Source organism: Solanum tuberosum, unplaced genomic scaffold (genome assembly GCF_000226075.1).
Source record: "Solanum tuberosum cultivar DM 1-3 516 R44 unplaced genomic scaffold, SolTub_3.0 scf00068, whole genome shotgun sequence".
NCBI classification, from domain to species: domain Eukaryota; kingdom Viridiplantae; phylum Streptophyta; class Magnoliopsida; order Solanales; family Solanaceae; genus Solanum; species Solanum tuberosum.
Window position 1 is genome coordinate 709,798 of NW_006238994.1, and position 12,263 is coordinate 722,060.

A 12,263-nucleotide genomic window follows, 5' to 3' on the forward strand; every position below is an offset into this window, starting at 1 on the left:
TGGGGGTGGGGGGGGGGGGGTGTCATCTTAGGTAGTGAGATGAGAAACACTGTAGTATCTGAAGGAATAACAGGCATCCGGGTATCAATGTAAACTAGCAAACTGTCAATTATTGAAACTCAAATCTTCCAGCGAACCATTCAAATTTTCAATAAAATCCGAAGTCAAAACTTGTGCAGAAAGACCATTGAAACGATTGATCTTCTTACTGTGGGACTTAGACTGTAGATTCTCTATCAGCCTGCACAATAATTGTTCCAGTCGGTGCCGCAATAGCAAAAGTAAATGTCATATATTATAAACCATAATATCAGGTTATGACTATTATCTAAAGGTTCAGCAACTAACCCTTGTCCCAGTAATCCTTCTTAGGCATGAACTAGCCCAATTCAATTAGAATTAAAATTAAAACCAAAAGTGCAAACGTATTTTAGTAAAAGCCCACCAAACATAATGGAATATCCTACAAAATGAAAAGTGCATCTTCATATAACTGAATGGTTTATGAATAACAATTCTTGCATCATGCTGAAGAAATTATTTTAAATTGAAGTATGCAGAAGAAACTATTTTCAAAAAGTAATATGAGGAAAAGATAGCTATAATAGGCCTCGTAAGAGAACACTAAAATAGATCTCACAAACAGGTGAAAATAGCATAAAAGGCAAAGTGAAGGTGAATCTGAAGTTCTGAACTATAATCAGACAGGGTAACAATGACCAAACCAGAATAAGAAAGGGAGATGTAAATACCGAAATAGACCTCTTATGCTGTAACAATAAGTAACAGAAAAAAGAATTTCTCGAATGTGTTTGTAATGGTTCACCTTTGCCTTCTCTATCCTCTTTATGCTCCCAACAGCATCACTTTTCAACACCATACCTCTAACTATGGTGGAATTAAGCAAACCCCCACCCAAGAGCTTTGCGACTCGTACATTATCGACATTGAAGTTCGCTGGGTTTTTAGGGCACACTTGAATGCAAGCCTACACAACACGAAAAAGTCAAATTAGAAAATGTGGAAGCAAAAACCACCAAGAATGCTACAAAAGAGCAGGTCATGCACCTCAGCGACAAGGGGACACAGGACATCCTCTAGTCCAAATTGTTTGCTAGCAACTGCAGATTTCATCCTTGAAATAACTTCATTCTTGTCTTTGACATTCATATTTTCGGAACCTTCCTCAACTAGCTCATCCAATAATTCAATTGTCTGCAGGGATGTAATTAATTAGCAAGTTAATCTGAGATCACTTGTCAACATAGTGGTAAGCATAGTGTAGAAGATATAACATACCTTATTTATTGCCTTATTGTATCCGATAATAATCTCACTAGGGTGCAACCCCATCCTGATGAGCTCCTCAGCATTTTGGAGGAGCTCCCCCGCAAATGAAACAGTCAAATTAGCTCCATCACCAATTTCCTCTTGCTGTGCCTTTCCGGCCAAAACCAATATTTTTGCAGCAGGGTGCTGGACCTCAAGCTCATTCACAATAGTGGCAGCATCATTTGTGACAAAAAGCTTGTCCAGATGATTGATAACCATCTTATTCATGCCTGACCAAATGAATAGAATCGAAGTCACTAAGGAATGGCAATAAGATTAAGAAAAGCAACTCATAAAAAAGGATACCAGGGAGGAGCATGCATGGACCACACTCCTTCAGAAATGAGAACTATTTAATTAGTCTCCAAATTAATTTTCATATTGCTACATTTGGTGAACCCCCTCAATGAATGTCTACTATATTATCCCTAATATTTTTTCCCAACTCTAACCCTCTGAAACTAAAAATCATTAAAGTGAAAAGCAAAAACATCACAGAAGAAAGAATTAAATGAAAAAGAAACTTGAACCCTGCCAATGGTTATTCATCAGATTAACAATATAACAATCAATAGAAAAGGTTTACGCTCTCTGCACATCGCATTCAACTTTTGGGATTCAATCTAAAAGATGACAAGATACATACTTTTACTTTTAAGATAACATCCATACTCACTACATAATTTTCTCAACAAATAGATCGCTAGAATTGTTCTTCTTTCTAATGGTTGTGGGGGGTCTTAACGGAAATGCTCTTCAGATTATTTATCAAGTACAGACATAAACTTCCCATCAGCATTATCTACCCAGACTGACACTTTCTTAACATTTCGACAATGCAACGATACCCATTGAAGAAAAGAACGGTCAGAATCTACTGATCCGAAAAAACACATATACATACACATTAGTTATCAGAAAAAACAATATACCTACAAATCATCGATGTTTTTTTAGCGCAGTATACAGAAACAAAAACCCAGATCAAAAAGAAGATCTTGGAAAAAAGAAGTACCATTGGGGCCAAGAGAAGTTCGAGTAATGGCGGAGAGCTGTTTACAAGCATCGATGTTTTTTAGGACAGCTTCATCGAGACCGGAAAGATGCTTGTGCCCTTCTTTCAGCATTGATTGAATTCCATAGGGCTGCATTTTTGTTGATCTCGTGAGGCAAACAACAACTACAGTATCTACTTAAAGATTCTTGAATCTTCCTTAAACCCTAGCAAATGCTGTGAAAGGGTTTCTGTGAAAGACAAAGAGACAGTAGCTAGAGTGAAAAAGAAGGAAGAGGGAAACCGAAATAAAAGCCCTAGTATACATTCTTCTAGCGTTAGCCGTGAAATATATATTTTAATGGTCGACAAAAAATTTGGAGTGTTTTTAATTATAATAATTCATGACAAAAATTGAAGTATTTTTTAATTTTATTTTATTAATTTAATAATTAAGAAATGAGACTAGGGATTATTTGATTTCAGATTTTTTAAAAATTGTATCTAAGTATATTACTTATTTGAAAATTAAGATTTGTATTTCTCAACAAATGAATATACCATAGTCTATATCTATTTATCTACCTACCTACCTGTCTTATATTCTATATAGGGAAAATTACGCGGTTAAGCAAACTTATATTACTTAATTACTCATCATAGCTATAGTTTGTTATAATTATCACTCGTGACTAACATTATACATTAATTACGTGACTGACTTCGAGTTTGTATAATTAGTCACGTTTATATATATATAATTCGTAATAATATACAAATACATATGTATAATATACAATTATCTAACCGATATACATATACAATTCACCTCTCTCGCACTTACTGCCCTCTCTCGCTCGCCTCTCTCCTCCCTCTCCCAATCTCGCTCACCTCTCTCCTCCCTTTCTCAATCTCGCTTGCCATATATACAAATGCATATGATAATATACAATTATCTAACCTATATACATATACAATTCACCTCTCTCACTCGCCTCTCTCCCCCCTCTCCCAATCTCGCTCGCCTCTCTCCTCCTTATTACATGTAGCTACGAATTGTAATTATCAAACTATAACTATGGAGAGTAATTAGGCTATTTTTGAGTGGCTATATGTGAAAGTTCCGCTATTCTATATATGATCTCCTTAAAATTAAAAGTCAAATTACATAAATATCTTTATCTAAAAAGATCTAATATTATAGTTGATGACCCTTTTCCACTCTACAAACTCATTGCTTGCACTTTGAACAGACATCAACATCTAATTAAGTATTTTCAGATAGACATAGCCCCTCATTTTTCAGTATTTTAAACAATCAAATGCAAATTGTTGTTTCCCATCAAACACCCAACATTTGTATTTAACGAATATGTATGCACACCCCCACTTATTCAAACGTACTACCTTAACTAATTAAACCTCCTCATTCACCCATCAATATCTTATACTCTACAATACATTACTCCTTTTTGTGCTGAGATTGTCACTACTTTTGATATTCTTTCATTGAAAAAAAATAGTTTGCTTGATGAAATATGCTCTAAAAGATAGACAATGTTTTGTCACCTATAATGATAGTCTGGGAACAAATATAGTGTATGAATTTTGTTCATTTAAGTAAGTCAGATAGCACATGATAAAATCAAAAACTAAAACTCATTGTATGACACTAATCAAAATATGAAAGATGCAAAATAAGAATACGTGAGTATTACTAAAGAGAAAAAGAAAGAGTTACTTTTAAACGACTTATTTAATGAACTTAAATATGTGTTAGTATGTGTTTGGTTCACTTACTTTATATCTTGCTATTCAGTTACTTTTATTATTATTTGTTTTTATGCAACTGTGTTCAAAAGCTTTTGTTTTGAGTTGAATGTCTATCACAAACATCCTCTCTACCACCAAAAAGATAAATGTAAGATATGTGTAAATTATATCCTTCAAAAATTCATTTTTGAGTAAAGTTGTTAATATGGGCTGGTCCACCCCATCCGGATTAACACATTCATGCTTTGAAATTTGACGGGTTAGGGCGGGCTAGCCCATTTTATTGTGGGCCAGAAAATGATTAGCTCAACCCACAAGTGCGTGGGTTACGGGCTGTGCCGGGCCAGCCCACTTTTAAAAAAAGTATATTTTATATAATTTTTAAAATCAAATTATAATTTAAAAGTATTATCATAAATATCAACAAGACAATATTACATGGTGTTATTGTTACTACTTGTTAATCAAATCCACAAATAAAATTATCTTTATGATATTTATTAAATTTGATTTCAAGTAAAAACACAAATAGTTAAATAGAAATATTAACTTAATTGTTTTCCAATGATCATAATAAAACAAAAAAATTATGACAATATTCCATAGACTACGACCTACATAGTGTTCCCTAGAAATTTTAAGGAATTTTTATTTTATGTAGTACATATGTTATAAACATAATTTGTATTTAAATTTTAATATTTCAAACTTCAAATAGATTTGAGTTTGAACTCTTGTTATATTTAATACTCTAATTTATTTTTATTTTTTAATTAATTTTTATTTGGCCGACGGGCTGGCCCTATCCATATTTCTCAATCCCCACATATCAGCAGACTTATTCAGATTGGGCTTAAAAAATCTTTTCTTAAATGGACTCCAAAAATCTTAGTTCAACTCTATCAAATTACAAGTTTGGCCAAGCCGGTCCAACGGGCCTAGCCCATATTGACAGTTCTATTTTTGAGGATACACTAGAAAGTTAAATTTCTAGTTAAATTATATCATTATGACTCATTTAGATATTTCCTTTGGAGTAAGTGTTGTTAGTTAGTTCATATTCACACTCATGATCAGATACTGGTTAACTTTAGAACAAATTCTATGTAATTAAAAGGAGCCCCTAGACTTGACATACAATCATGAGCATTCATTTATGGTGGGAGAAGCACAACTATGAGTTGGTATGTGAGGGAATGTTTTAAAAGGTCAAATCCATCGGCGACTCTCTAAAGTTGACACAAAATTTTACTTAGACACCTTAACTGGACAATGTTTATTTTAAACACCTTATGTAGGGTCTCGCTATGTCATTTTAACACTTTTTGCTTACATGGCACAATGAGTGTGATACACTCACTATATGCGCCTGAGAGGCTTATTTAACTATTTTTTATTTATTTTCTTTATCTCCTTCCCCATTTTCAGCCACCATCTTCCCAAACTTAAACTCCTTCCATGGAAATATAGATCTGATGGTGACAGAGGAAGCAGTGAATTCCAGCAGCAGAAATTTCCTCAAGTTTGAACACATTTTCTTAATTTTTTTTCCTTCTTCCTCCTCAATTTAGTTTGACAAAAAAATAATCAATATCTTACCTTTTTTTTTTAGAATTTGAAGCATTTAAAAAGAAATGGGTGTTAATGGAGGAACGCACATCACATCGCATTTTCCCTTTCTTTTAGTAGTTGATCTACAGTTCTACATTCAATCATGCTCTTTGATTGTTGAAAGGTCTACAAAAAATTCAAGAAACTAATATTTAGTACTGGAGAACTCATGTTTAGCAAAAGACTTTGATTGTTAGGATAAAACAAATCAAATTTTGATAAGAAAAATCGTGGGATTGGGATTGTTTTCTGCAAAAAGCGCCGGAGAAGATGGGTTGGGAGGGATGCGGGGTACAGGGGAGCGGGGTGGAGCGCTGCAAAATAAATTTTAAATAGATAAAATATTTAGGTAAAATGCTACATGTCATTTAATCATTGGGTATTTTTTTTCTTAAACTTAAAATTCATTGTTTAAGAATTATTTTGAACATAAATGACAAATGTCCAAATTTAATTCGACACTTTACACGTCAGCCGCAAGTGTAGCACACCCACCCACTATATTTTTGTTGATTATAAAAGAAGTGTCACAATGACACAATGAGACTCTACATGAGGTGTTTAAAATGAACATCGTCCAGTTAAGGTATCTAAGTGAAACTTCGTGCCAACTTTAGAGGGTCATCGATGAGTTAGGCCTTTTTAAAATAAAAAAAATTGTAGGTCCTAGTTCTCTTCTCCTAAATTGTTATTTCTCTATCCTATACCTTTACTCCGGATCCGGCTCCTCTCCATTTTCTCCAAGTTCTAGCTTGGATTGGAGACACATGTCATAGTTTAGAATTAATGGTTGAGATCTAATTAATTAAAGTAAAGTCGTAATCATAGTTATTTACTTTCATATATTTGTTTCTTAAATATTTTTGCAAAATCCATACAATAGTTCTAACATAAAAGAAAGACATAAAAAGGAAAGGTGATCAAATCCTCGATGCTATGAGGACTCACCAAATCTTCACTCCTTGCTCTACTATGAATCTAGCTACGGGGATGGAAGTCAATATCGCCGGATCCTACATTTGATAAGAATATAGGCAAAAGTATGTGTTAGTACAATAAAGTACTAAATATGATGGCTAACATAAATCATCAACATAAGCATATCATAGGCACTAGTCAACATAAGACATATACCATAATCATAAGAGATACCAACATAATACATAAGAGTAGACAATTTACATAAATCATCATATCAAATAAGAATACTCCATAAAGTGACCTCAAGGCAAATTTGTGCAATGCATGGATAAGACCCCATAAATCTCACCCATGCTAAGTAAACCTCCTTAGGTCATCATTCATTTTCATCATCTTTTATTCTCATAGTTAACTTATTTCTCATAGACAAGGGAAATCACCTCTAGTCATACATGTATTGGAAGGGCCTTTCAAGCTACAATCCAAACTAGTCATTCTCATATTTCATAGCTCATATTACTCTTACTTACTCTTTAGACATGGGAACTCACCTCTCTATGTCTATTATAAAGGCTAATGGTGTTCACCTCTTGCCTTACATGTATAGTAATAAGTATTCGCCTCCATGACCATTTTAGGGAATCATAGGTATTCGCCTCCATGCCCCTTCATGATATGATATATGTATTCGCCTCCACATCATTTAATAAGGATCATATGTATTCGCCTCAATGTCCGACATAACATGATATAGGTATTCACCTCCACATCATTTAATAAGGATCATATGTATTCACCTCCATGATCAACTGTCATGACCCGATTTCTCGTTTCCACCTGCTGCCATGGCTACTTTGTGAACTCAATTTGTGGGATATTTTGGGACTTGATTTCTCCCTCGTTCTAAGTCCGAATTTGATGATTCCAGTGACTATTTTGAGTGGTGCAATACCTGATCCACTACTAAGGACTCACCCACCGGGGTCGAAACATGAACCAGCTCTGTCATGGACTTAGACCTCATACCCAATTGGGAAGCAAAATAAATAGATATATACAAGAATGTGGACCCGGGATCAAATAAGACTATAGCAGGCTGATGGCATAATAAAAGCATACTTGTGATGACATCGTCAGATACCTCAGCCACCACCCTCGCCGGGGCTGCATAGAAACGACCCTGAGTAACTCTGTCCGGTGCGTCTGATCTACCACCTGACCTACCTCCCCGAGCTCCGTCTCTGATACCCTATCGGTTGTCCCGACGGTCCTGGTCCTGACCGCCACCTCTAGCTGGAAGGGGCATTGCTGAAACTGGTATAGGTGCAGGGAGAGCTGGTACAATCGCCCCTCGCCAGGGGCACTCTCTGGACCAATGGTCAAGAGCACCGCAATCATAACACCCCAAAGCTAAACGCTCTGTAGTAACCCGACCGCTATAGGAAATGAGGGAATCTGATCCCCTCAGAAGCATGTAATGCCACCTGAACAGTCCGGCTGGACTGACCCTGCTGGAACCTCTGGCGGGCCTATCATAGAAGTCCCTCCCTCTAGTCTGGGACCCGCTGTAGCTGGACAGGTATCGTGCCCTATTATCGTTGCCCCCTTGGGCCTCGCGATGAATATGCTTCATGGATCGGGCATGGTCGACTGCATCTAGAAGTGAACGGCTGGCTGAAACTAAATGCTCTGTGTCGACCCTCAGATGGTAGCGCAACCCATGTACAAAATAACGAACTCTCTCCTCCTCTATGGGCAGGATCATGGTAGCATGGCGATCTTGCTTAGTGACTATCCAGGGTTACGATACTAGAGTTGATCTTATTCTGTGAGATATGGTTGATTTTGATGTGATTCTGGGCATGGACTGGTTATCCCCCTACTATGCGGTCTTAGATTGCTACGCTAAGACTGTTACCTTAGCCATGCCTGGTATTCCCCCGGTGTTATGGCAGGGTGCTTATAGTCACACACCGACGGGGATCATCTCTTTTATGTGAGCTAGGCGATTGGTTGCTTCTGAGTGTTTAACTTATTTGGCATATGTGCGGGATGTGAGTAGGGCGGAGCCTTCAGTTGACTCAGTTCCTGTGGTTAAAGAGTATGCAGATGTGTTCCCTACAGACCTACCTGGCCTACCCCAGAGCGTGACATTGATTTTGCCATAGATTTGGAGCCCGACACCCGTCCTATTTCTATTCCGCCTTACCGGATGACTGCTAGACCTCTTAGGTAAGGGGTTCATCAGTCCGAGTGTGTCGCCGTGGGGTGATCCTGTTCTGTTTGTGAAGAAGAAGGTCGGGACTATGAGGATGTGCATTGACTACAGGCAGCTGAACAAGGTGACAGTGAAGAACCGTTACCCCATGCCTCGTATTGATGACTTGTTTGATCAGCTTCAGGGTGCCGTCGTGTTTTCTAAGATTGATTTGAGGTTCTGGTACCATCAACTGAGGATTAGGGCTGCGGACATCCCTAAGACCGCATTTAGGACTCTTTACGGCCACTATGAGTTCCTTGTGATGTCTTTTGGGTTGACTAATTCCCTTGCCGCCTTCATGAACTTGATGACAAGTTGGTATCAGAGCCCCAGGTTCACCGATCTCACTTGTGCATAGCTAATGTCTAGTAGAGTCCTGCGGATCGGTGCGGAGACGTCCGTAACTTATCTTCGGGAGGCTACAGGATGTCTTTAGGAAGATTTCCTCTTTTGTTTCAGCTTTCAGCCCTCATTTTAAAAGTGTGATATCTTGAGCTTTAGAGCTCCAAATTGGGTGATTCAAGAGGCTACATTGTGAGATTTTTCGAAGAGAACGCGTTGGTGAACTCAGAAGCTGCTTTGGGACCTTTGTTTGAGGTAAATTCTCGTTTCCACCTGCTGCCATGGCTACTTTGTGAACTCAATTTGTGGGATATTTTGGGACTTGATTTCTCCCTTGTTCTAAGTTTGAATTTGATGATTCCAATGGCTATTTTGAATGGTTTTTCGAGGAGAACGTCGTGGTATAGTCGGAATTCACTGTAGACTTTTCGTTCTGATAAATTTACTAATTTCAGCTGCTGTCCCATTTCTAGCTCTTGAGAAAATCCGGGTTTTGGTTGCATGTTGATATTGTGATGTTCCCAAGCCTCGAATTGTATCCCATTTTGGGACATGAGTTCGGGGAACTGATTGAGACCTATTTTTGGGGTTAATTCCAGAATTTCCAGCGCGGGTCTCAATTTTTGTATATATATATATAAATACATAATTCATTTATTCATATCTCTACGTAAATTTATTCTTTTTAATATAAGGAATAATATTTGTATAATATTATTATTTACCTGATTAATTGTTGTTGGGAAAGGGGTCAAAAATATCATTCACTATGATTTATTAATTGACTTTACCCTTACCGTTAAAACAAATTTGAAAGTCCTTGCCGTCTACAAACTTCTCACCCGTGCCCCTCAATTGGATGGAAAATCTCAAATCAACAAAAATAACCCAATTTTACTTAATTTATCCATTTTTAACCCGATCTGACCCATCTAATCATATAATTCACTTCTCTCCATCTTTAGCCAATTCCAATAGAGGAATTGTTGCGGGTTAAACTGAATGTCAAAACGTTCGTAGGGATGAAATACACCCCACTAGTACAAAAGCCCCCATCCGAATCTGATTAGTGTTCCTCGAATTTAGGAAATAGGGTTCAAAAACGTCAAAATGGAGAAAGTTCAGGCGAAGGAGGACAGACCAATAAGGAGAATCAAAATTACCAATCTCAATTGATCCATAATGAAACTGAGAATTCTTCTCCTCAACAAAATTCAAAAGATATAGCATAGATCCCCTTGTTCACCGGAAAAATGGTGATTATCGTCATTGCACCGTCAGTGATCGATTTTCACTCCCATCGTTTATGGAGCAATTACAGTGGTAAGAAGCAAAATTTTGACTGCTTTTGAAACTGTATAATAGAGAAGATTAATAAATCGTTATATAAATTACATGAAATCAAATTACAGAAGCATATTTAAATTAATTTGAAAAAAACAACAAAAATATAAGTGGTGGTATAGGTGAATTTGGCAGATTCACAAAGTCACCTTCTTTGTTTATTGTTTTGGATGATTTGAAATTTAAACCTATGTATTCTAAATCAAGTTTTAGCTTACTATCCTTGTTTAACATTGAAGAACAAGATATTTCCATTTGTAAGAGGTATAAGTCAAAAGATAAAGATAAATAAAAGTGGGTTGTATTAAGTGGGTCGGATCGGGTAAAATTAGGTAATTTAAGTAAAATCTTGTTATTTTTGTTGATTTGGGGTTTTCCATCCAATTGAGGGACACAGTTGAGAAGTTTGTAGACAACGAGGGTAAGAACAACTTTATTTTAACGGTAAGGGAAAAGTCAAAAAAAAAGGAAAAGACACAGAAATCCGTCAGAAGAATAACAAGAGACATACCATCTTCTTAAAAAGAGGAACCCAAATCACAACAAATCTAAAGAGAAACTCAAGTTACAGCAAGAACAAGTACCATATTGTCAAATCGACACAATCGAAGGATTAAGTTTCAATTGCAAATGCTTGACTCGGATACATAGTAGCAAAATTCAATCATTTCTAGCAGAAGAAAAGCAGTTAAATCAAGGGAATAGGAATGAGAACAAGAATCAGAACAACGATGAGTTAATTATTATCTAACTTAACTATTTTTTCCTAAACTACCCCATGTCTTGATCCTACGCTGCCACTCGACACGATCCTAGACTAGACTTTTTTTCTTAATTATATATAAAATATAGATATAGATATAGATTTTGACCTTTCTATAGCCGGAGGTTGTTTGACTAAATAAAATATGTTCAAAATAAATGGCATTAAATATAAAAAAAACTGAAATTTGTTGTATATCATATTCGTAATTTATATGATTCTAAACATGCTAGAATTGAAAGAATCAATTAAGGAGTGTAAACATGCTAGAATTGAAAACTTATGAATCAAAGTTTATCAAAAAAGGCTAAGTTTTAAAGTTGTACGAATTTGTAAGAAAGGTAAAGGAAAATGCATAATCACAGAGATTTCCTCTTAACTAGAGTAAACAAATACATTCAATAGCGCTAAGAATCAATAAATAACACTACCAAGTACCAACACAATCCAAAAATTCAGCAACACGAGGCATTAGGCAAGAACAACACCATCAAAAATCAGAATATAACAATACAAGACAAACATAACTATATTTTGTGGCATCAGTAAAACACTACCAGGTTGTCTGCCATCAACACAAAAATACAACACTTAAAACAATACTATGACAAGTAGAGACTGGAGAGAGTAGAGACCAGTAGAGAATTAAAGATGAGTCAACAATACAAAACCCATAATCATAAAACAAATCACAAATTGTAACCCCAAATCACCCATTTCAATAAATATCAGATAAAATTAAACAAGGCTCATTTTTTCCATTTTTCAGTTTCTATCAAAGTGGAAAGAAATGTGATACTTGCTTATTTAACATTGTAAAACCATCAAATAGTCAACCAACAAACAGAAAAATAGAGAATTAAAAGAGTGGTCACCGACGATAAGAGACTGAGAGACTGCCCGCGCGCTGCGTGCTGATCGTG

General features: G+C 36.1%; 1 protein-coding gene across 2 annotated transcripts in view; it reads right to left on the bottom strand.

Moving 5' to 3' along the window:
- Positions 1–2,656, bottom strand: part of LOC102597293 (T-complex protein 1 subunit theta) — a 9,258-nt gene extending 6,602 nt beyond the window's left edge. Inside the window, exons 1-4 of one of the 2 annotated variants that reach the window (XM_006345326.2) lie at positions 2,348–2,655; positions 1,300–1,562; positions 1,069–1,215; positions 827–988 (exon numbers count right to left, since the gene is read on the bottom strand). In XM_006345326.2, coding sequence (XP_006345388.1) covers positions 827–988; positions 1,069–1,215; positions 1,300–1,562; positions 2,348–2,483 — 708 coding nt within the window. In that variant the 5' untranslated portion in view covers positions 2,484–2,655. Of the gene's footprint in view, positions 1–826; positions 989–1,068; positions 1,216–1,299; positions 1,563–2,347 lie in introns of both variants that reach the window. The other variant, XM_015307853.1, reaches the window with a different exon arrangement.
- Between the last annotated feature and the right edge of the window lie 9,607 nt (positions 2,657–12,263).